We start from the raw sequence: 26,391 nt of genomic DNA on the forward strand, positions 1-26,391 counted from the left end.
CCGGCTGGCAACTAAATTTAAAGTGCCCCCATTATGCTATTTTAAAAGATCCTAATGTTGTTTTAGAGGTCTCCTATAGGTTAACATGTACCCCAGATAAAAAAACACTTTAATTTTCTCATAATATATACATTACACATGACCTTTTTTCTCAAGGAGTTCTGAAAACGGTTCGTTCGAGGATTCAGTCTCTCTAAACACCTCTTTTCTGAGAGATTACTCTGCTCTGATTGGTCAGATGGCCCAGTCTGTTGTGATTGGTCGACAGCTTACAGCGGTCATTACCATATCTGAATTTCAGCTCTGAAGGCTTCCTCAGCACTTGATACACAGTGGTATGAAAAGTAATGAAATTCTCGGTTTTACTGAATCAATTCGAGCCCGAGTCCTTTTGAATTGCATGCAAAGTGGATTCACAGCGTTGAAAACATTGTCTTCTTGCCATGTCTAAAAACACGAACCAAACTCTTATATGCCTCAGCTACAGCTACAGTGTTTGAGGGTCAAAGTAGACATCTTTCGCAGGCAGCCAATGAAGACCAAAGGCTGGCATTAAGGAAATTTGTTACATTGTTTCGCAAGTATGTATCAGGAAGTGAGACTGAAATCGCTGACCACTCGTTTCACCGGTTCAGAATTGATTCTTTCTTTTAGGAGACAATAACTTTATTAATTGTGCACTTTGAGCTTCAAAACTTTGCCGACCGTTTACATTCATAAACAGCTATATTACACACTACATGAAAGGAAATATTCGAAAAAAGCATAATAGTGGCACCTTAGAAAAGTTCTACCACTCTTTTAACATCTGTAAGTATTTTTAGGTGACTATTAGTCTCAGCCTCAGATGTCTGATGCATAAGGCATAGTAAATGGGTAACACTTAGGGAGTTTCGAAGTCATCATCTGATTGGTTGAATTTTAAAGGATTTTCAGGAGATGTGCGTTGCGTTCTGTAACGGTCCACATGGAAACAAAGCCGTCATGATGCCAAAAAGCCCTAGGGGCCGTTATTTTAACGATCTAAGCGCATGGTCTAAAGAGCAGGGTGCATTTGCACTTAGGGCGTGTCCAAATCCACTTTTGCGGGGAAAATTGTCAGCGCGCGCGACGCATGGCCTAAAAGGGTTATCCCTATTCTCTTAATGAGTAATGGGTATGTTTTAGGCGTAACGTGAAATAAACCAACCAGAATCTCATCTCCCATTCCCTTTAAATGCCAGTTGTGCTCACGCCATGGTGGATTCGCTATTTACATGACGGAATTTGCAAGCGGAAAGATTGAACACTTCTCCAGAGCGCAAACGGATCTGCTCGTGCTCGAGGTGCAAAGCACGCGAACAGACCATCTACAGGACAAGCCAGATTCCACCATGTCTTTATGTACACAATAATAATCTTTTACATTGTAATCCTTTTATTTTTAATATTTGGCTAGTTTGTGTGTTGCTGCCCTTTGTGTTTAATAAGCAAAGTGTACGCACGTTGTGGACCCGTCTATAGGCGCGCATTACTCTCAAGACGCTCTTTAAATAACAAAAAATATTTTTTTTTTCCCATTGACTTTAGAACAGGTTTCAGTTGGTCAATGGCGCAGTATATTCCAGGTGCCTTAAAAATAGCAACGCGCCAACAATGCACCAGAACACACCTCGTTTTCAGACCAGCACGCCCATGGGCGCATAAATAGGCACAAATGCATTTGCTATTTAAACAACGTGGCGCAGGACGTGAAAATGATAACTGCATCAGGCTGAAACTAGCAAAAAAAACATTTGCATCGTGCTCGGCGCTGCACCGGGTGTCTGATAGGGCCCCTTGATGATGAGCGCTTATCAGGTTCAACTGAACACTGGATTTTCAAAAGTATTTGAAGTTCACGCCATAGACGGTTTAAAAGATTTCCAAGAGTTTTACATATCGGTCTGTTATAGTAGGAACAGTGACTTGTCAGTCAGACTGCCAATGAAAAGCTGCTATGGAGGCCAGATCTTCTACCATCAGTCTGAAGGTCTGACTACACAAGACTTGGTGACTATAGATGTTTTAAAGTCAACATACATACATACATACAAGTAAACGACCTTTGCAACCTTTTACAAGTTGATGGAAAATGTGGTGTTGTTTAATTCATGCTGAAATTTTCTGCTGTCAATATTAGCATATTTAGTGACCAGTGAGAAAAATGCCAAATTATCTTAATGTCTGCATAGTTTCCAATGGGAGTTTCTACACAGAAATGTGCCCATCGGTCACTAAAGTTGGCAAATTTAAATCATCTTTAAAATGGCATGAGAACTGTACAGTGTGTTAATATGAAATATTGTGCAAATAATTATATTGAAGACAAGATGCATTCAGAAACAGCTAGATGGAGCACAATGTAGTGGAACAGAATACAGGAGTTTTTATAAATTAATTGAAAATAAAGTACTACCATTCAAAAGTATGGGTCAGTATTAAAAACTTTTAACAAATTAAAACTTTTATTCAGCAAGGATGCATTAAATTGATCACAAGTGACAGTAAAGACATTTATAATGTTACAAAAGATTTTTATTTCAAATAAATACTGTTCTTTTGAACTTTCCATTCATCGAATTCATCAGAGTTTCCACAAAAAATATGAAGCAGCACAACTGTTTTCAACATTGATAAGAAATCTTTTTTGAGCACCAAATTTGCATATTAGAATGAGAAGACAGTTGTTTTAAATTGCAACAATATTTTTACTGTGGTTACTTTTGATTAAATAAATGATGCCTTGGTGAGCATAAGAGACATCTTTCAAAAACAATTACTACATCATTCTACATAACATCTAGATTCACTATTCAATCTTATTAATTGGTTGTTGGGCAATTAGTTGAATAGTCGACATCATGTGTGAGCATTAATGGATTAACATTTTGAAAATGTTTCATCTTTGGATATGGTTTGCTTTGTATTTGATTGCATTAAGCAGTTGCCTTTGAAAGAATGTCCTTTCAGTGAAAAAATTCCAGTCCGTACCCTTTGGATTGAGAATGAATACATGTTAGCATTTAAAGTCTCTCTCTCTCCTCCTCTCTAAGTTTCGAACCAAGCTAGTGGTTGTGTGACAGGGTAGCCTACAGAGGTTTTTCTGAAACTGGCCGCTAATAAAAGGGTCAGATAAAACGGCTCTGGCTGACTCCAGATTAAAAGAGAGCATTCTGTGCATTCCTATCTGGTGAGACAGTGCGGGCCCTCTCAGCACGAGGGAAACCAAGAAACTCTTCTCACCGCCACTGACCAAGCATATCCACAACGGCCCAGCGGCTCAACTCTTGCACTGGGCCACCCTGCACTTCTCCATATATACCCCATTCCAGCTAATGCACTCTAGCCCCCATTACCCAAACCCCTCCTTTTGATTCACCCCAATAGATTTAAAACAATAGAGACACAATGTGATTCAGAATAAGCCTGGCTGATGGAGTTGGCAAGGAGCCTCTGTTTACATTGTCTCTCTCAAAGGAAGCGAAGGATGAAAGGCCCCTTCAACACAAGACGTTCATCCGCATTCTTTCAGGCCGCCCCCGGACACTTTTAAAGGGGCAAGTCCGCTAACTTGGCAGAGCACAATGCCGTTTGCTAAAAATGAGCCTCCATGATGGCCCATTATTCAGTTGGTAATAGATCAGTGAGTGATATCATTAGCTAGCTTCTGAAAGTCCTCTGAACATTAGCCATGTGCAAAGCAACATATTCAAAACCGACTAGCTGGTTGTTTGCATGCATGACTAGGACTTAAGAAATACATGCATATTTATGCATTTCTTATGCGGGAATGAACATAAGACGTTCATTACATTACATTCTAAAACAGATAGGCGCTGAATGCAGGATTTTTTATATTTTTTTTATATATATATATATATATATATATATATATATATATATATATATATATATATATATATATATATATATACATACACACATATACACACACACAGGTGTGCTCATAACTTTTTGCTCTGGTTCTCAAAAGAGCACCTGGAGATCGTCGCGAGATGCTTGACTGGCTGTCGATGTAGCGACAGTGCTCAAATTATAAATTATATAACAAATATAATATATATTAAAATGTAAGTATAATACATTAAAAAATTATAATATAATAAATTATTATATTTATTCATAATAATAAATAATAATAAATAAATTATTATTAAATTATATTATAATGTCGGCGCCAATAGCCCCATGGTTAACGCGCCGACATATAGCGCAACTGCGCCTCCGGCGATCCGAGTTCGATTCCCAGCTCGAGGTCCTTTGCCGATCCCCTTCCCCTCTCTCTCCACCCCATGCTTTCCTGTCAAAATCTCTACTGTCCTATCAAATAAAGGCACAAAAAGACCAAAAACATAACTTGCAAAAAAAAAAAAAAAAAAATTATATTATAATAAAAAGCCACTAGCTGACCTCACTAATCGGTGAACCATTCCCATACACTACTGTATATGGTGTTCTTTAAATATCATGTACTGACCATGCCCATGAACAGGTGCATTTTTGCATGCTTTTTATCATAATTTAGTACTTATGATGGCAAAATAGCTACGATGAGCTGTATTTAGGTGCAGAAAGTTTTCAGGAATAAAATATTTTAATTATACCCTCACGGATGGACTGAAAACAGGCTATTTTTGAGTTCGCTGTGCTTGCACATTGCAGTCGTACTGAACAAGCCTCCCACCTCACCTCCAGCCATGTTTTGTCTTAGGACGAAGCCATTCTTTCCCTCCCAGTCAAACGGGCTGTAAACACTGTTATTGTGAAGCCAGAGGGTTTTCCCCTAAAAATCCATTTAAAATGGCAACAATACTACCAGGTTTAGAGATTGGAGAAAGATATATGAAGGCTCAAGTAAGCAGCATTCATAAACTGTATACAGTAAAGAAAAAGAAAAAAAAAAAACTCCACAACTGTTGCCAAAGTATGCAGAGCTTACAGGAATGCTGTATGGGGCCCTCTCTGAGCGAACAAAGAAAGCACAGTCAGACTCCTTTTCCCCAGCGCTACCACATCCGCACATCATTAGTTGGAAAATTCCTGATATATGCTGTAATTTTTTTTTTTTTTTTTTTTTTGCACTCTGGTACAGGCAAAGCTTTAATATCCAGATTCCATTGGATCCTGCAACGTACCCCCAAATCAGTTCTCTTTTCCCGGTTGGCCATCGGCCCGTCAACAAATAATCCTGACAAGGTCCGGGAGCAAGGGTTCAGCGCTCTCTATGGACCACAAGCAAACGAGGTCACGCAGGAAATACCAAATAAGACGCTCCTTATGCATTGTGCTGCTGCACTCTTTGTGTGTCTGTTGGTGTTTGGAAGCCCCCTGGTTTTTTTTTTCTTCCTTTCTCCTTTTTGGAATACCGGGGGAGATATCTAAACATTCCCAAAGTGTGCCGCACGTGCTCTCCTGCGTGCCATGTTTTCCTTTTTCCAGACATGCCGCTGCCTCTGAGTCTGTCCAAAGCAAAAGCACATTGTCTGGCAACGAACAAGCTGCTGCGCTCAGCTCAAACCAAGACTGGTCTAAAAACCTAAACAATTTTTCATAATTAAGATTTATGATTTGGACAGAATGTCCTGCTAAGAAACACAACTATTTGGAAAACTCAACGTACCAACCCCCATGCTTTTCAAAACTCGTTTCAATGGCAAACACCCGTAGCTTGTTTCAGCCTGGCTGCATCTATTTGCTAAATCCAAGTGTCATGGTCACATGAAAGGTTTAATACGAACAAAACTCTTTGGGGCAAGTAGATGTGTCCGTGTATCTCCTGCAAAAGTGTGACCTCTTTTGAAGTGTAGGAGTGGGACAGGGGGTCCTGCCAAGCAATGATGAGAATGTGATCTCGTTCCAAACATACTTTCTTCTGTTGAACACAAAAGATGATGTGTCTGTTTATTTATTTTTTTGTTGTCCCTACAATTAAAGTCAATGAAGTCTAATGTTATTTTGGCCCCCATTGACTTTCATTGTATGGACAACAACAATTAAAATCTTCTTCAAAATATATTCTTTTGTGTTCTGTAGAAGAATGTTATACAGGTTTGGAATGGCATTAGAATTTTAAAAAATTACAGAAGTTTTAATTTTTAGGTGAACTATCCCTTTAAGAAATATTTAATAGATTATCACTAGATTTACGTTGTCATGACACACAACAAACGTTCCAAACACAAAGCTAATATCGGACGTACACTGTTTAAACATGTTTAAACTATTACGTTTCTTTCGGACTTCCGTTAACAAGCTTCATCTGGGCATCATCATACTCATCCCTCCCTGATCTATAGCTACATATTAGTTTAAAGGAGAAGATCTGATTGGATACGGTTGGTTTGCACTGGACAGTGAAGCGGAGCTCAAAATGGAAATCCCATCAAGCAGATTCATTTCGTAAAAGGGGTTGAATAATATCTTCTGTCGAACAATGAGTCATTTCCCCTGCCCACACATTTATTGAAACAACTACAGACTCATTTAAAGATGCCTAGCTTCATTTTCAGTCAGAGCAGGGACTTTTAAACACAACAGATTGTCTGTGTGCCTTTTTCTATTCATGCTCACATCACAATGACTATCATCTGCAACAGCCTGCACACAGGACAGATTAGAAGAGGCGCGAGTCTCCGACTGCAAATCTGACCAGACGTGCTTAATGAGAGGACAGATGGAGAGGACCGTTAATTGCATTATCAGTTAGTTGGACTGTGGCCATTCTCTGTCAAGCTGTTTGGATAGCCAGAAAAGCCTTGCTCATCTCATTCATCTGCCAGAAAAAGTAGCTACTATACACGATTGTTACAGTTGTCATGAAAGGATTAAGTGCCGGTCAGTTTTTGTGTAAGTTGATAAAAATTCAAAAATAAACAAAGTTGCAAATGTATATCTTTACACAACCAGTCAGAAATGATATTCATGAACTTAAGTACACAAAACCTACTTAATTTTGAGACAGACATCACTAGATGCGTCCGAAAGTGGGATTAGTCAGACTAATTCAGATTGTAACTTGTGAGTTCTTTCTAACTTGTTTTCAAACATCTTTTCGATTCACTAAAGGAATTGGTTCATAATGTCATTTGTTTGTGAATTGAATCAAATTATTTGCAAGATTTAATCAGGCAAAATGATTCAAACTTGTAAGTCATGAGTTTGTGAATCTTGAAAAGAACTGGCTCATTCATATTTGTTATGGAATCAACTAATCTATTTGCGTGTTTTAAACAGTCAGACTCTTTCAAACCAGTAAGTAAAGAGCCTTTTTTTAAACTATTCATTAAAATAATCATTACACAAATGTTGTTTGTTCATGAATCGGACCACATATTGTTTGCATGATAAAAGCAGTCAGAAGAAAGTTGTGAGTATTAAATTTGCAAGTCTATGAGAAAGATTCTTTAAAAAGAACTGGCTCATAAGAGTCATTTGTTCCTGAACCAAACCAATCTGTTAGTGTGATTCAGTCAGAATCGTTAAAGGGATACTTCACCGATTAGCATTAAAGGGGACCTATTATGCCACTTTTCACAAGATGTAAAATAATTCTCTGATGTCCCCAGAGTGTGTATGTTAAGTTTTAGCTCAAAATACCCAACAGAATTTTATTTACAGCACGTTTAAATCATCATTTTTTGGGTCTGTGAAAAACGCACCGTTTTAGTGCTTCTCCTTTAAATGCTAATGAGCTGCTGGTTCGCGGGACAGGGGGCGGAGCCTAAGCAGCCGCGATCAGAGCCAGAACAGGGAAGATGATAAAAATAAAACAGACAGTCACAGTAATGGTGTTCATTTCGACCATAAAAATGCCTACAGAGTCAGAGAATATATGCTGTATGGAGTTGGAAAAGGCATAGTTTAGTTTAATTACGATTATAACCTATTTGGCATTGCTTGTACACTATTAACGCAAGCCTGCTGTAGGACTCCGTCTGACGATCTGAATTGTCTGAATGATGACACAAAATATACTGATGAGTTTAATAAAGTTTACTGTATGTCACACAAAAGATGAAGCATCAGTTTTTTCTTCAGAAAATCACTGTTAGAGCTGAGTAAACAGTATAAGAAGTGCATAAGTAACTTACATAAATTTCTGTAGAGTTGAGGGAGCATTTTCTTTGAAAACAAAATGAATCCACCTCGTCTTCACTGGCTAGCAGATTTCAAGAGTAAATAAAGAGAGCTATGTGAATGAATACATCCAGCTACAACACGATCAACGCTTGGGAGATGCTTCGACGCTTCTCGTGAGTGCATTGCTACAGCAATGGCTGATGTGTACAACTCGCAGTGAACTCGATCAGGGCGTGTCTAAGTTATAACGGCAGTGTCAGTCAACACTCGGGGGCGGGGCCTGTGGCTTTAGTGATGTCACTAAAGCCACATTCTGAAAACGGGTCGTTTGGAGAGACTGCTTTTGATTTATGGAGATTAAAAAAAAAGGAGTGAGTGGATTTTTATCACAGTAGGGTGGTTGTGTACACACACTGCCAACACACATTTATGTCCAAACACCATACAAAAGTGAATTTTGCATAAGAGGTCCAGGTATCAGTAGAAACCCGGTAGTATTTTTGAATGTCCCCCTGAGACGAGAGATTTCTGTATTGTGTGTCTGGAAAAAAACCTCAGATGACGCAAAAATCTTAATTTAGCGTCATCGGAGGCTTTTTTGTCCAGAGGCGAGAGACTCCAGCCAGTAGTAGGAGCTCGTTCCACATGTTTTCAACCCGCTCATAGGGGGATCTCATGATAAAACGGCGTCTTTTCAGTTTCGAGTCGACTAATAGCCTAGTTGTATCATTTCTTCCGATACTGCCCTCTGTAACCGGTAGGCGTGGCTTGGGAGTGTCCTTGTAGGGCAGCGAAGCAAGTGCATTCTGGGAGTTGTTGTCTTTCATCCACATGAGCCAAAACTACATTTTCTGGTTTTTCTCAGTCTAGAAGGCACCAATTTCTAAAATAATTTCACATTTCTACTACATAAATGACCCAATTTAAATACACATTCATCTTTCCAGAGGTGAAATATCCCTTTAAAGTTGTTAGTATTTTTTAACAATCAAGAACTAACTCATCTTGATTCAAATGGTTGCTCTCAAGTAATCATAAGAGGTGATTTTCATAAAATGGCTCATACAAGTATTTGTAAATTTAAGCCCCAACCTCATTCAATGTCAAATGACACAATCTTTACATAGTTGAATGTATCTGCCATCCACATTTGTTCACTGAAACTCAATCAGCATTGAATTGTGGGATGGTTTGGGTTAGAGGACGCGAGTCTAGCAAGCTATGGGCGCTAGGTGATACAAACATAAGGGATTCATTCGACCATCAGAGGGGAAGGAAGTGACAGGGCCCACAGGACTCCCACAGCACAGACTGTTATGAAGTTTGTGGTATGCAGAAAAACGGTTGCAGGAAAAGAGGGATTCTTTTTTATCTCAGCATGATTTGAGCCATGACAGCCACTTGTACAGCAAATCTACACAACCCACCAAAAGCAGCCTGGATTCTCATGCACTTTTGGATCACTTCTGCAGATGGCATATATTTCAGAAAGGCCTATAAATATGTTTTATTAGATGATAAAAGGCCAAGGAAAGCCCATTCACTTTGTTTAATGCAAAAATGGTTGGAGGTCTTGCAGAAGAAGCATAGCAATAGATTAAAGTATGCTTACTTAACACTTAAAAGATGTAAAAATTGTACAACAATCAGTCAGATGAATGATCTGAGACATTTGCCTGCAGTTCTGAAAATCCAATTTCATGAGCAATGCGGTGCACATGATGTTTGCTTGAACAGGATCCTAATCGCTTTCATGGGACAATCCCAGCTGCCTCCATTTTTACAATAACTCCATTTGATATAAAAGGAAGAGGCCGCAATCGATTTCATCCCATCCAGTATCGCTAAATTACAGTTTGCATGCATCGTAGTGTCAAGCACAGCTTCTGACTGTACATGAGCTGAAATAAAAGCAATCTAGGCTCATTAGAAAAGCAAGCCTGTACCTATATTTTGGAAATAACTCCAAAAACATACCTATACATACAATTCACTGCAGTTTCCAGCTGAAATGAACATTACTGGCAGTAAAGCATCAACTTTTATTTCTTTTCACACAAATTTGTTAAATTATGATTATAATCATAAATCAGTATGTAAATTATGATTTCGGAGGCAGATTACCGATTATACTATTACCATATTGACATGTGCATCACAACCACCTCCGTATGAATGGCTTTTCTGATGTAGAAAACTTGCTCGGAAGCTCACCTGGTTTTGCACTTGCAATGTGGAGCGCTCAGGTACAAGTCCTCTGAAATGCGTGTCATGATAGAAGAGCTCAAAGACTTCTAGGAGCAAATGCTCTCTCTTTTTTTACACTTACATTGCTTTTTTTGACACTTTCGGTTAGGTTCAGTGTCATATTTGTAGGTGCTATGTTATTTTCAAACTAACCTTTATTATTATTAGAATTAACCTTTAAAAGTCACTCACTAGACATTTCATACAACCACCAACATAATAAAACGTTACCACTTTTAGTGCCACACACTGGACATTTCGCTTCGAAAGTGTGGCAAAAACATGCCAAAAGCAACGTAACAGGCACATTTTCCAAAGAGCCTGGGTTGGGGAAAAAGGCATCTAATGCACCCAAAAAGCCAAACGGGGAGAATTAAACGTTACTGTGTATTGTGTTTGTGCTTTAGGCTGTCAATCAGAGATGGACAAAAGCAGCAGAGAGAACCAGAGTCATTCTAACAAACAACAATGCTGCGGACCCATGAGATTTGTAGGGTCAGGCTAATCTCCACCTCTCGGGGCACCCGATGGGTGGTCCATTCAGCGCTCGGTCGCTGTGTGTCAGAGGTGTAAAGACCACCTGAAAAACATACTTGAGTAAAAGTAGATACCTTACAGCAAAAATGACTCCCAAGTAACCAATTCCAATACCACTTGAGTAAAAGTTTTAGAGTATCTAATTTAAAAGTACTTTACTCATACTAGTTTTCATAACCAAAGAGACATGCCAGTGAAAAACAAGAAACAGCTGATTTGTGAGGAGAGCAATCACGTTTATTTTCTAAAATCAAAATAAAACTGAACACCTCAAAATCGCAATCAATCAAGTTCGACATAACAGCCTCTTAAACGTCTACAAACACTCAAGTCTCAGTTAAACTCAAGTGCTCAATATAAAAAACCAATATCCTTCAAAAATGTTTCTACAATATACCAGATAAATAAAATAATGCTAAGTAAAATTAAATAGTTTTTCACTGGACGTGCTACACCTGCGATTCACAACTACCTGCTAATGCACTCAATATTCATCTAAAGTCACCTTGTTGACAAGTTTTGGTAAACAAGGGCAGAAAGCACAAGATACAGAACCTACAATGCCCTGTAGATGGTGATATCACTTCTTTTGTAGCAGAAATAAACTGCTGCAGGAAAAGTTAGGTGCCACGCCCCAAATGTAACGAGTGATTGCATTATTCATCACAAATGTATAGGAGTAAACAGTACATAGGCCCTGTTTACAACTGTTATTACAGCCCGTTCTCATCCCAAGGCGTCATATACTGACGCTTTTGACATTTCGTCTACATCGAACGCACATGGCACCCTTTAGCGTCAATATGAGACGCAGATAGATATGGGCCAGAAGGCGCCTCCTAGCGGTCTAACCCTAACCCTACCCCAGACCTAAACCTACCCATAACCGAACAAAACTCTGTGCGTGTCATATTGACGCTAAAGGGTGCCATGTGCGTTCGATGTAGACGAAATGTCAAAAGCGTCAGTATATGATGCCCTAGGATGAGAATGCGTTGGTTATTAATATGTATTTTGGTCAATCGGAGCACAAGTGGACGATAAATACAGGTGTAAACGGGGTCTAAAACGTTTTGTGATTGTCCACTTTCGACCACTTCTAGTCGGAAAAGAACAAAAACATACCAAGCACAATGTTCTCTCACCATTCCTGATTTCTAACACACAACACAGCGTTCAGCGGTCTTGTGGCTATCAGAGCTGAAATGAAAGCTGATGCTCTCCGGGCGCATTCATATGTAAATTGCGCAATCTTATTATGTCCATTAGAACGAAAAATCTGAAAAAGCCCATACATTTACCTGCCCATAGACCCTCCCTTCGAAGAAATCAGGACAGAAGTGGTTGAAAGTGGACAAAAGAGACGGATTAAAACACCAGGTGTAAACGTGAATGTCACCCTCGTCCACTTGTGATCCGATTGACCAAAACACATCTTAATACCAGGTGTAAACAGGGCCAAACTTATTAAAAAAAATGTAGTCAAGTAGAGAGTAAAAGTTGCTAAAATATTTGAAAAACTACAAAGTAGCCAAAAAAATACTTAAGCACAGTAACTAATTACATTACTGAAATACTTCTACCACTGCTCTATGTTTCTCATCTACATGGCGAGAGCAGAGGGGGAAGCCACTAAAGCAGAGTTTCACAATCCCCATTAACTTCTTTAACAACAATGATAAAAAGTATATTAGCATATTCTGTAAACCGCTGTGAAATACATGCATATAACATTAGGTAAGAAGTGGCAAACACCGCACTCTACAAAAAAACTCGGAGGGGATATTCCTTTAAGTTTTTATGCAAAACAGATATCATTTACTTCAGACAAACTGCCTGATTCGACCTCTCTGCATTGAGAACGGTAGTCTGTTTTGAATCATCGTAATTCCGCATGAGTTCTGGTGGGCAGTTATGACTCAGCCAACCATGTTTAGTCCATTCAGCACTTCTCAAGACTTCTAATGTACAGTTTATGTCAGCATGGCAAACTAGAAGCTAACATTGAGTGTTGTCATAGAATGAGGAGCCAAAAGCCATAACAGCACGTCTGCTTTTGCATACACAATAACGACATTCCTGTAACTGCCAAGAGAGAGGAAATGGATTTTTTTAGCTGCTTGAAGGGCGGGTGATAGGGGGATTCCAGGCACAGGAACATTAATCCGGAGAGCCAGAGAGTCCATGATCACTGTAAGCACCCCCCTGCCTTATCTATCGGCCGTTTTTTTTTGTTTCTCAGTATGTGTGTGGTGGGGTGAAACGGAGGGGATATTTTCTAGTGGTAGATTCCCAGGTGAACTCACAGAGAATCACCCGCCCAACGATTTAACAGTCAGAAGCCCTTTATTAAAGAACTGAAACAAAATTTTTTTGCTCAGCAACCAAAACCACGAAACCACAGCTAACAGAAGGTGCTGGCAGTCATTCAGAATCTGCAAACTGAATGAGATGTGAAAAAAGTGGGTTAATGTCGCAAACTCTTCCATTCCCTTTTGCATGCGATATGGCCATGGCAACGACTATAATTAGATAGGAGAAATTCAATATTCACTGCAAACATCTTGACTAAATGTAAAGAATGTTATTAATCAGCCATGTAAATATGCAAACACTGATTTAACTTGTACAAGATCTCTAAGCAAAAACAAAAACACACACACAATGTCTGTTCAAAGCCTATGTGCAATCTTTTGACATCAGAGTCGTCCTCAAGAGAATGTGACTTCAAAGAGTGGCAGAAGGGAATTGATGGGACTCAATCGCAGTCCATTTCATCTCAGCTTAAGCCACTTTGTGAGGCCAAAGACATGGGACAGCATCTGCAGGGATCACCTTACACATTATACACTCGCTTTCAGGCACATGTCTGATGAGTGGCCTTTCAGTGCTACCACATCTGATTGGACATCATCCATATCTGTCTCAAGGGATCTATTTGTCTGTATGATGGCATGTTACACTCCTAAAGTTAACAAAAGGACATCAGATACATCGAAGATGTCAATAATGTACTACAGTAGACAATGAGAAATGTTTGCAGTGTGTCATCCGCATACTTGAAAGGGGAATTAAGGAACCAAGTGATGGAACGGTGGAAAAAGATGGCACTTACACATTGGGTCTCATCCATTAATAATTGCACAAGTTACATACTTTTGTAGAAAATGTCTCATACAAAAAGCATACAAATATATCTACATACTGTGTTTAGATATATATTGGTCCTAACTAGTTACTATGTTAAAATGCACATGTTTCTGTGATGGGTAATATCATTAACCTGATATAAAAATCAATGGAAGTTTGTGCAATGTCCTCACTACTATAGTGAAACGTGTGTGTGTGTGTGTAGCATTTTTATGACATCCACTGCTTCATTCACTATGGCAGACACTTGTGCAACCCAGTTACTCACCACAGAAGTAAGAGCCATCTGAAAGCTGTAAATCCGCGCCAGACCAAAATCAGCCAGCTTGATCTGTCCTCCACTGGTGACTAGAATGTTTTGAGGCTTAAGATCTCGATGAACCACACGGTGAGAGTGAAGGAAATCCAGACCCTGCAGCAGCTGGTACATCATATCCTGTCAAAACATGAACAGAAGACCTGAGCAATTCCAAATATATTATTCCCAAAAAATAGTGGATAAAAAAAACAAAACAAAAAAACAGATGGAACAGTACTAATATCAAGAAGACAGGCTCAAGAGAATTTCTAATATATGCATGTGGAGGCGAAAAAGTGAGCATGTCCCTTTAAAGTTCAAGTTTGGCAGATGTTGATAACCAACATGACGGCAGAGCAGGAAAGAAACGCTGCCGTAAGGCTCCATCCCTGTAGGCCTCTGCTTCCCTGCAGCTGTCCCGGGATCACAGCTAATTGTGAATAGCCTCGTTCTGCCAATATAAAATCAGACCGTGATTCTGAAACTGAAGAGGTGGTGGGGAAAAGACAGCAACCTAACTGCCATTTCCTTTGGGAGAAATTGTCAATATTGGCCGCGGAAGGTCAAACTGACAAATAGATAAGAAAAAAAGGGGGCTGCGTATAAGAAGGGAAGAGAAAAAGAAGTAGGGTTGGAGTGCCGAGCGGGGAGCATTTGCTCACAGTTGCTGCTTGACTTGTTCCAAAGCAAAGGTATCAAGCGGTGGCAGCCTACCCCTGAGAAACCCGCTGCCAAGACCTCACAAGTGACATGGATCTGAGCCCAAAGCACTGTTCATTCCCCAACCAGCTGGTGAGTGATTAAAACCACTGAAACAATGGGGTGCACACTCAAGCGAAAAACTGCAAACGGCGCGAGTCAGACCGGGCGAGGGGAAGGGGACGGAGGTCCTCACAATGTGTGCGCCGGAGGCCTGCACAAGGGAACGCGCGTGTGTTAGAGTCAGGCAGCCATCATAAACAAGGAGCCTTTCTGAATACCCATCCAGCCATGACCTCTTAGACCTTCAGGCACAGGCAGTTATTCCGGGAGCTCCTAAATCGGCATCGCCCCCTACCAGCTCCTCTGTCTTGGCCTAAAATGGCCCACGGTTGGCCCACTTCTGCTCAAGACAAAAGTGTAAAGAAAAAAGGAAAGGTACACAACCACCTCAGAAGTGTGACCCGAGGATAAACACTCATATCGCCTCCTCCAAATACTTAAGTACCTTAAATGGACATGTTATCTAATTATCATGACAAACGCAGTCTGTGTGCATTTTCAGCACTGTTTTTTTGGGGGAAAATCTGCAGATTATGTCATTTAAATGCATAAAGTGGTGGCTAAATTTAATATTATATAATAAATATGCACTGCTTTTCAAATGTTTGGGGTCAAAGAAATGAATGCTTTTATTCAGCAAGGATGCAAAGTGACACTGATAAAATGACAAAAGATTTCTCTCTCAAATAAACGCTGTTCTTTTGAACTTTCTAGACATCAAAGAATCCTGAAAAAAAAAAAATTCACGTTTTCCACAAAAATGTTAAGCAGCACTATTGTTTTCAACAATGATAATAATAATAAATGTTACTTGAGCAGCAAATCAGCATATTAGAATTATTTCTGAAGAATCATGTGACACTGAAGACTGGAGTAATGCCATCACTGGAATAAATTACATTTTAAAATATATTAAAATAGACAGCAGTTATTTAAAATTGTAGTATCTTTTCATAATATTACTGTATTTTTTATCAAATAAATGCAGTCTTGGTGAGCAAAAGACAAATTTTTTGACTCGAAGCTTTTGAACGTTAGTAATAATTCATAAGTATATTTAGCCATAATGTATGAACACGCAAATGAAGGCCGTTTGAATTCTGGAGAATTCTGCGGTTGCAGATTCCTCAATTTTTAACAGTAAGGGTTATTATTTTTATTATAATTGTATTATTGTTATTTTAAGTGATCTGCTTTAGAGATACTCTTCAAAGCACTTTAGTTAAGTGGAAAAATCAAGCTTGATTTACCTGTCACACAATGTCAATATGATCTCAAAAGAAGTAACCTGACAGGTGGAATCTGAATGCTTCTTTGGAGACGGTTCTTTGTTGTAACATGCCATTCACACAACAGAGGCACTGTAATTTACAATCAAAAAATTAGTGCCATAAATTAAAAACCAACATTGAAATAACCAGGCTTTCTTGAGAGGCATTCAGAATCGAAACAAAAGAAAGATTTGATAGCACCTGTCCTAAAGTACCTCTTCTCGGAAAAAGGGAGGAAAATAAAGGAGAGGAGGAAAGATTGGGAAAAAAAACCTCCCCGAAACCAGCAGTCAAAACAGAGCTTCCAGAAGGCACCCCCCTTTCTCATGCTAATTCATGAGAGGCAGCCATATTGTTTATTGTACCCCGGCACAATGCAGGACATCTGCCAGTTAGCGTTAGTGTAATTCCTTCCCCATGCTTCATTAGGCTCTCCTTTATGGGCCAGAGACAGGCTTCGGGAAGGCGCGGGGCCGGAGAGCCTAGCCGCACTCCCCAACGCAGGGCCAGCCGCTTGATCTCCTTCCAGCTCATTTGATTCCCGGGGCCTCTCTCATCAATTAGCATGCGGTGGGTCTGAAATGGGGCAGGAGTGGGCAGTTTGGGGGCTGGAATGGGGTGGAGGCTGGGACCTCTGCAATCTGGTGTCCCGAGGAGGGTGGTGAATAAGGTTGCCGGGCATCTTTGGGAGGGCCGCACAGTCTGCAACTGATGTCGGTTATCTGATGTCTGTGTGGCCTGACAAAATGAAATCTCACTAATGCATATTCACGAGCTCTTAGGTTAAAATATTCTGACTCTGGAAGGTGTATTGCATAAATTAACTATAAATGGTCACTTATTTATATATATATATATATAAAAAATATCATCATATCTGTTAAAGTCCTTTAAGTTTTGATTTAATGAGAGAAGACATTTTTCATTTTTTTATATAAATGTTTTATATAATTTATATAATTGATAGAAGACATGTTAACAGAGGCTGCAATTATTTGATAAAAAAAAAACTGTAAAAACTGTAAAATTGCAAAATAATTAACTTTTCTATTTTAATATATTTTATAATGGAATTTATTCCAGTGATGTCAAAGCTGAATTTTCTGCATCATTACTCAGTCACATGATCTTCAGAAATCATTCTAATATGCTGATTTGCTGCTCAAGAAACGTTTCTTATTATTATGAATGTTGTGCACAGTTTTGGAGCCTTATATTTTTTGTGGAGATGATACTTTTTTGGATTATTTGATGAATAGAAAATTCAAAAGAACAGAATTTATTAGAAATGGATATTATTTGTAACAATGTAAAAATCATTACTGTCTCTTTTGATCAATTTAAAGCATCCTTGCTGAATAAGAGTATTAATTTACAGAAATCTTACTCACCCAGAACTTTTACTCACCCCAAACTTTAGAATGGTACTCATATATATATATATATATATATACACACCCCGGCATATCCCGAAATAAAGTTATAATTCAAATTAAAAATTCAAATTATAACCGTTTTTCGACCAAAACTTAATTAAAAAAAGCTATAAATAATTTAGACATAACAGATTGTCAATGGGGAAGATGCAAATAAACCGCACATTTACCTCTAACATGCAAACCAGAGACTCAAACCAAGTCTGCGTTATGTTCAAAAGTCCCTCTCGATACATGATCCTTCCTTACCGATACACAAAACTTGCAAAGGAAACCCCTTAGGTGTCACTTTTTAACTTATGAAATGTTTCGTAGCTTCTGTTTCTATTTCAATTTGGCACGAATGACAAAGAGAGAGATACGGTTCGTTCCAGCACTCAATGTAAGATGTCCTAGAGGGAGAGGTAGCGAAATATGATGAATGGATTTGTAAGACTAGCATGTGGGAAAAAGTCTAAATAGATTACAGGAGAGTAGATGATCAGGACAATAAAATCCAACGTTTCCGCTCAAACCTTTCCGGATGAACGTAAGAGGACACTGACACGCAGCAGGATTATTTCTTGACTAAGGAAAATGATATCTGGCCTGAATGACTTAAGTGCACAGGTTTATACTAGTGAAAGGCTGAGAGGGAGGCCACTCTACACGAACACAAACCCTTTGCATGCACACATACACTGAAGCAACATTCCTCTGGCCAATCTTTGGTGAAAGCCAGAGCTGAATGAAAATAGAGGCACACAGGCACCCAGCCCTTTAATTAGAAGCCCATCCACCACATGCACTGCCCATCAAAAGGACAAGACTCTGTGATCTGAGGGAGCTCCATCCTTCATCTGCTGACTTAAAAGGCCAAAACGCTCATTTTTGCTCACAGGCCTCAAAGTAAAAACTTTTTTTTTTATAAATACAAAGATTGGAAATAAAATCTGCTACATGTAACACAAGTTAATTGACGCAGCTTTTAAATTCAAGTTGCCCTCACTTTGCAGCTCGTTCTTTTTATTTACAACTTAAAGGGTTAGTTCACCCAAAAATGAAATTTTTTTCATAATTGCTTTCATCATGTCGTTCCAAACCCGTAAGACTTTCATTCATCTTCGGAACACAAATGAAGATCTTTTTGATGAAATCTGAGAGCTTTCTGTTCATCCATTGACAGCTACGCAACTACCACTGTGACGCTTTAAAAAGTTCATAAAGAGATTGTAAAACTAATCATATGAATTGAGCGTTTTAGTCCAAAATTTTCTAAAGAGGCACAGTCGCTTTATATGATAAACAGATCTAATTTAGGCTTTTATTCGCAAATAAACATTTATCACTTCACACATCAGATCTGATAAACGGAAGCTCAAACATGTTCGTTTGATGTAGCTCGCTTGGTAGCTGCAAAGCTGTCAATGCAGGGACAGAAAGCTCTCAGATTTCATCAAAAAGATCTTCATTAGTGTTCTGAAGATGAACCAAACTCTTACAGGTTTGGAACGACATGAGGGTGAGTGATTAATGACAGAATTTTCATTTTTGGGTGAACTATCCCTTCAATAGCTATACGTTTCCCTCCAAAGTTGTGAATTTACTTTTGCGCAAATTGGAATATTGCATAAAACATTTGCGAATAAAGAAGCATGTGTTTAAGAGAACAAAACCAAAATATCTGTAATAAAAATGGAAGTTGCTGCAATCGGGAAAGCCACTGTGGCTCTTTTTTCCTCCATCATAAATGACTCGCGTCTCAGAGCGTGCAGACAAAACGCAATAAACAAAGTTGTGTTATCTAGCGTTCGGATGTCTGGTGTTTGGGAATGCAACCATGCGAGACGCATCCAGTGATCCCAACAATCACATCCAGTGATCATAACAATCAGAACAGTTTTTTCTGCCACATTGAGGGATTTATTTGTTAAATCCTAGTTTATGCCCATGTCTTATCGAATAAAAAAAATGCACGTTTTTTTATGCACATTTTTAGAATTCATGTGCATGTTGGCTTTTCCATCCAGCGTTTTTTTATGTGATATACCAAAATGCACAACAATTTAGCAGGATGGAGAAACAGCTCATGTGAAATATTATTTGCAACCCGTTGTACTTCCACAATCAGACTTATTTAAGAGTAAAACTGTATAATAAAATGTACAAAACATGACATCAGTCGAAAAGGAAAGTCACTTTAGAGGCAGAGCAAATTATTACATTTTCATTCAAATAATATAAAACAATATGAATAATGCACAATAAGACAAAAAGGGTTAATTTGGGTTCAAACAAGGGTTAATTTGGATTTCATGTTGAGCTTGACCATTACAGTGCTAGGCTAAAAGCATCAGGTTACAGTTTCTTTGCCTGATCGTAAGTGTTGCGATGAATCTGCTGGTGTGAATGTACCTTTATGGTTTCAGGTGGCACCCCTGGATCAGGTGCTTTCTCCAAATATGTGGTTAAATCTTGGTCCACGTGTTCAAAGACCAAAGTTAGTTTGGTTTCCCGGTCAGTCCTGGAAACTGTGCATACGTCAAACAACCTAGATGAGGGAAGGGCATAATCAAGAACACTTTCATTAAAAGCTGTTTGAGTAAGTATCAATTTTCATAAGATACATATGAAGTATGCAAATTTTTCAATATGAACGTTAATGAAGAGTTTAACAGAGCTGAAACCCTCTAAAAAAAAAAAAAAAGACAACCTGACACAGTCCTCAAGCTGACATTGGCAAGAGGGCCAAAACCCAAAAATGACGACAAGGATGCATGCTTTGTCACAAGATAATATATTTGACAGAAGGGGAGAGGTTCTCTAATTGCCTGACGTCACATCACTTGCAAAGATAATGAATTACCCCTAGCTTTTAGTGAAAGACAAAGTCAGATATCCTTAATCTGCGAAAAGATTCTTTCATGGTAAGTTACCCGATCCCATGACATCATAAACTCAACTTCTCCAGGAAACACTTCTGCTGGAATCCAGATTGTGCCTCCACAATGAAGCCTCTTAACCAACAAAACATATGGCATGAATAATATTCTCATTATAAGCATTGAGAAGTTGCCTGCACTTTCACAGCGTTCCAAACACGCGGCCCTATAGGAGTCCCTACATGTTTAGCATTTCATTTAAAGTAAGTTTCTTGCATTCTCTTCCCCACTTTGCACTCAACAAAAAATACCTGTTCTATAGATCCTGCATTTACTTTATGTACTCAAAAATACATTAGGGTCCAAAAGTCTGGAACCCCAATGAAAGAACAGTTGTAAGTGGATGAAAATGCTTCAGATTCTGTACTTTATCTAGGTCACTAATCAAATAAGAAAATGTATGACACTAATCATGTTCTTCCATTGAACCTCAAGATATTTATTGGATCATTTCAAATCATGCTGGAGAACATGATCATCAGGTTTTTGACAAGTTCATGCAGCTCAAACGCTGCTGTCAGTAATGCAAAGGGGGAAAACAAACTGACAAAGCAATATGAAAAAGATCCATCTGCATCCATGGACAAATTACAAACCACCAAAATGTGCATTTGCAATCCAGACCTTGTCTGGTCTAGTCAAAAGAACGAAGTGCACATGTTCAGCAGCTTTTAGTGCACAGTGCTCCATGGCAAGGTTAAGGCCTTGAGTTAGGCCAGCCAATGACGTGAGTTTTGTCATCAATTGAATGAAGTAGATAAGCCCTTCAAACCGAGCCATCAATCCATTAGCTGCAAGATCTCCGGTGTTTTTCCACCTACCCATTTTGACATTTATAAGCTACCTAGCTAAAAAAAAAAAATCAACACACATTACCAAAACAATGGAAGACGACCTTGATGCCAGACACAGACAATGAGGAATTAAAATGCATCTATTCGCTGTCGAGAAAGACGACCGACTGCTCACAGATATTTGCGCATCAATGGTTTCACATCTGCACATAAAGGTCAACAATGGGTATCGTTTCAGTTGACCAGGAAAGGTGAATTGTCAGAGAGGTGCATGCGTCAATGGTACCATTTGCATTTGACAATCTAATTATCAAAACAATGAGACCCGCATAGCTGTGCCTTGAAGACATCCTCATCCTAAATGTTTCGGTTGACTAGATTAGCATTTTGAATATGTTTATACTTTGGAAAGATCACTCATTTCATCATCATCATGGCTAGTGATTGACACTTGGTTACATCAGGGGCCAATGCTGATAATATTTAAAAAGATTTGTAGAAATGCTTAGATTAAAAGTAACATTATCATGTTTTCTCAATTTTATAAAAAAATCTGAAAACTACTCATTGCTCTTGATTGGCTTGAGTTAGCATGACTATCATCCAATGCCAGCAATCTCAAATTGGCCAATGTATCAATTCATTATGATTTCGAGTCATCATTACAAGTTCCCCACACTTGAGCTATTTCAGTACCTGAGAAAACCCAGTGGGCAGTTCAGTTCAGTTGTATGCAGTTCAATTGAAAAAAGTGTCTTGATTTTCTTGAAGTTCTTAGGGGATCTCCCTTGAACAAGGGTCGATGAGGGCAAAATGATGTGACAGGAAATAATGGGTGTGAAATGCCTACACACCAGAGATCGTTTCAGCAAAGCGTTTTATGGATAGGAACGTGTGACAGCTGCCACCCTATCTTGCCTATTACCGGATCTCCTGCTGACATGACCAACAGTACTTAAAGTCGGCATGAAACGGAAGTTGCGATAGTCTTTCTTCCCTATACTGTGATGAATATCTGAGGGAAACGACTTCTTGAACAAGAAAAAATGTTGGACGGGACTTGATTTTGTCCATTGGGGATTGATTGGATCATTGTGGTTTGGTTAGACACCATATTGAATTGAACTCGTATGAAAACAAGGCTGTGGGGGATAAACTTGATCATGTCATTTTCACAACTCACAACTTTCAAAACTGTTTTATGGAGGTTTTGTCGTCTCAAAGTTTTTTTTCTTTTTCGAAAAGACGTTTCGAAATGTATGCTGTTAAACAACAGTACAATCAACTGAACTGAACTTCAATCTGGCGCAACCATGATTACGTTCTATTGCTGTGATGTCATGTGAGTGACAGGTTGTCCCGCCCTTGCGCCGATGAACACGTCATTAGAGAAGAGAAGAGAAGTCATTGCAGGTGGGAAGGGACTTTTTTTGATGAAAGATTATGAGGGTATAGGAATTTAAGAAAAAATGATGTGTACATATAAATCATTTAAAATAAATACTGCAATATTTAAAAAAAAAAATAAAATAAGAATGGTCAATGGTGATTTCATGGTGAATTTAATGTAACCTATCTAAACATATTCAACTACTGGTAGGGACAGGATTTCGAGTGAAATAACCTCTGATATCAGGAAAAGTACAAGTCAGCAATCATATTTAATATTGTGGGCATAGAAAAAGGTGCAGGAAACGAAACTTCTGATATGAGGAATAACGTTTTTTTTTTTTTATTATAACACCAAGCTTTTCTTAACAACAACATTCTGGATCCGATCAATGTCCTCTGCCTCAGTTCTTCAATCACTGATTTGTTTTAAAAACCAATCCTTGCAGACTGAAAAGGTTTATGGATCTCTTTCAAACACTGGTAAAAACTGCGTTCAGTTTTTCAACTATGGTAGGTTGGTACACTTTCTATGTCAGGTGGTACAACTGCAGTATCCTATACATTCAACTATTCAGTTGCACCGCCTGACATAAACAGTCAAAAATTTAATTTAAACATTTCGAAATGTTATTAAAAAATATTACGCATTACATCCGTTTTGAAAATAGTTTTAAAAAAACCTTTTTTGAAGCTTTATTTGTCAATGACCTATATATATATCAGGATTGTCTCTTTGCAATATGTCCAACTTTCAAACAAACCTACACCCTAGCAGGAAACACATATAACAAGAGGAAGTATGTCAAGTTATCATCTATAAACCGCCCCGCCTCCCGCCCCCCGTTCTTACCGGACCACATTGGGATGCTCAAAGGACTCCAGTTGCCTCAGCACCGCCACCTCGCGGATAGTTGACAGCGGCATTCCCTCTTCCTCGGTCTGCACCCGAACTCTTTTCAGGGCTACAAAGCGGCCTCCGTTCTTCAAATCCCGTGCTTTGTACACCTTTCCGTATGCACCTTCGCCGATCTCAGCCACCGGCTCATATTGTTGGGTTATGCTCTCTTTGTCCATTTTTTTCTCACACGGCGAGGTACTGCGGGGAATCCCGAAATGTGACGAGCGCGCGGATATTTCACAAAGGCATTATTGGGAGAGCGGCGCTGGCACGTGCACTGCCTGTAGAGCGCGAGCACAAAAGGAGGCAGAGGTAAACACCAATGTGATCAGAGTTAAATCAAATCTTATCTCTGCACTTAAGATAACAGATATATGGATCTTAAACCATAAATACAACATACACAAAGCTAACTTAGCCGCTTTTATGGCCTATAACATCAAGTAAAGTTCAGTTATCAACATCTGGAGTCCACAGCAATAAAGAATGCGGGTGAATGATGATGTCCCGGATGATATAAAGGAGAAAACGTCTAGTTTCTAGGAGAAAAGGTCTAGTTAAAGCACATGTGTAAAATTCTTAGAATTTCAACCTTTGTAGACTAGACTATCATTTTATACCATGCTACAAAGCGTCATAAGCTAATGACATGTCAAGTGGTGTAACCATCAAGCAAAAACATATACTTTGCAGCTTGAATAGCCTATATGTTTTGTGATTGTATACAACTTAATAATTGTTTTCAAAGAGTTCTAATTTTCAAGTTTTTTTTTTTTTTTTTTTTTTTTGTCAAGAATATGGAAAAGTTATTTATGTTACTCAGTTTGACTTGAACAAAACATGATTTTTCATTAAGGTCAATATTATATTTTTTATTAAAAATGAATGACCTTAATTGTCACAGTTATGCGGGTCTACAGAAGACTTCACAGTAACAGTTTCCTGTTTTATAGTTTTTCATGTCACATGACAACAAAATGGCTTCCTGCATGCTGGTTAGACCACATTGACAGACAGTTTAAATATATAGCCTAATTATAATAATTATATTAAATTATAAAATAATAATAATAAACCTATACTTTAGAAACAATGTTAAACAAATAATTAAAAATACTTAAGACAAGTAAAATTGTTGTCTTTTCATAGGACTTTTCCCCTGAAGTTACACCACCCTGACGTTAAGCCCCACAGAAATATGTAAAAATGATTTTAAAAATAAAATCACGTGTAGCCTATATAAATAACATATTTAAATCAAAATAATATCACCACAGCGTTCAATTCATAAGTTGAAAACGTTCAAAGAAAAAAAAATCTATTCAATTCATGATTTATATTTTAAATAATTTTTTAATAACTTCACGTCTTCAGGTCACTAACACATAATTAGTCGTTAACCTTCGCGTCAACACATATGCTTAATATAACTCGTTTCCGTACAGTACGCGATTGACTCTAGCACGTGCGCACATTGCCATTAAAATATAAACGATTTGAGTTTTCTAATGACAAGTATTGCTCTTCTTTGTGCAGCACAGCCTTGAGCACGTGGTTGTCTACTGATTGCATTGTTTAGCTGTGCATATCAATAAACGCTGGAAATAACGCGTCTACTTTTACTTCCACACTCTAATAAACCATATTGCATGCAAAATCCCCAGATGTACAAACGCGCAACGAACGTACAAATAATAGAAGCAACGCAAGTGAATGGGAGTTTGTCCAGCATAGTTACCCCGTTTGTTAGCCTATATTCCGCCCGGAGAGTCGCGTCATTCATAAACTTCAGTAACTTTCCCAGCGTCTCCTCCACACGCATCACAGCTCGTGCAGTGTCCTCGCAACGGGCCACACAGGTAGACGGGTGGTGCACGCGCTAAGCCCCATCTCCCAGCAGTACCACACACACCACTGCGACTGCAGATCAAGTGAAAGATCGTCCTATCAGTCCCTCAAGAAAGCAGAGTGGATCAAAAAGTTACTGATTTTCATCGATCTGCTGCGACCGTCCTCCTTCCCCCTTTATGTTTTTCCCATCTATGCAGGAATATGCAGCGTGTGCGTGTGCGTGTGTGTGCTCGGTCTCCTCCTCGCTTTCCCACGCTGGCTGAATGTGCCTTGACCCCCTTCAGAGCAGTTTGACACAGAGCAGGAGCGTTTCCGCATTCCTCACCGACTACAAAGACTAACCGCCTCCTCTTGCTTTCTCCCTGCCTGCTCGCTCCTCACCATTCATACTGCTTTTTTTGTTTTTGTCTCGGTGTCAAAACGGGATCACCGCGGGGGAAAGAGCTGGGACGCGGAAAGGTTATTGGATGCATCTTAGAAACTTAGTGAGGCAACAGAATATCTCTTCTTAATCATGCATACAGTCAATTTTCCTTATCAATAACTGCATTACTTAAGTCGTATCTAATTGGTTTTCTTTAACGTGTTAAATCACGGTTGTTAAAAATAAAGCTATTGCACTGCGGATTGATAAGCTGAGATCTATTGCAGTGCAAAAATGCTACAGTAAAATTGTTTATTAGTTAATATTTCAATACATGTACTATAAGGGT

The 26,391-nt window shown here is 38.8% G+C and overlaps 1 protein-coding gene across 1 annotated transcript in view; it reads right to left on the reverse strand.

Moving 5' to 3' along the window:
- Positions 1–26,161, reverse strand: part of cdk6 (cyclin dependent kinase 6) — a 41,848-nt gene extending 15,687 nt beyond the window's left edge. Inside the window, exons 1-4 of the mRNA XM_079879325.1 lie at positions 25,566–26,161; positions 23,780–24,108; positions 20,217–20,352; positions 14,324–14,491 (exon numbers count right to left, since the gene is read on the reverse strand). Coding sequence (XP_079735451.1) covers positions 14,324–14,491; positions 20,217–20,352; positions 23,780–24,003 — 528 coding nt within the window. The 5' untranslated portion in view covers positions 24,004–24,108; positions 25,566–26,161. The remainder of the gene's footprint in view (positions 1–14,323; positions 14,492–20,216; positions 20,353–23,779; positions 24,109–25,565) is intronic.
- Positions 26,162–26,391: the final 230 nt, after the last annotated feature.

Source organism: Squalius cephalus (genome assembly GCF_949319135.1).
Source record: "Squalius cephalus genome assembly, chromosome: 8".
In the NCBI taxonomy this organism is placed as follows: Eukaryota; Metazoa; Chordata; class Actinopteri; order Cypriniformes; family Leuciscidae; genus Squalius; species Squalius cephalus.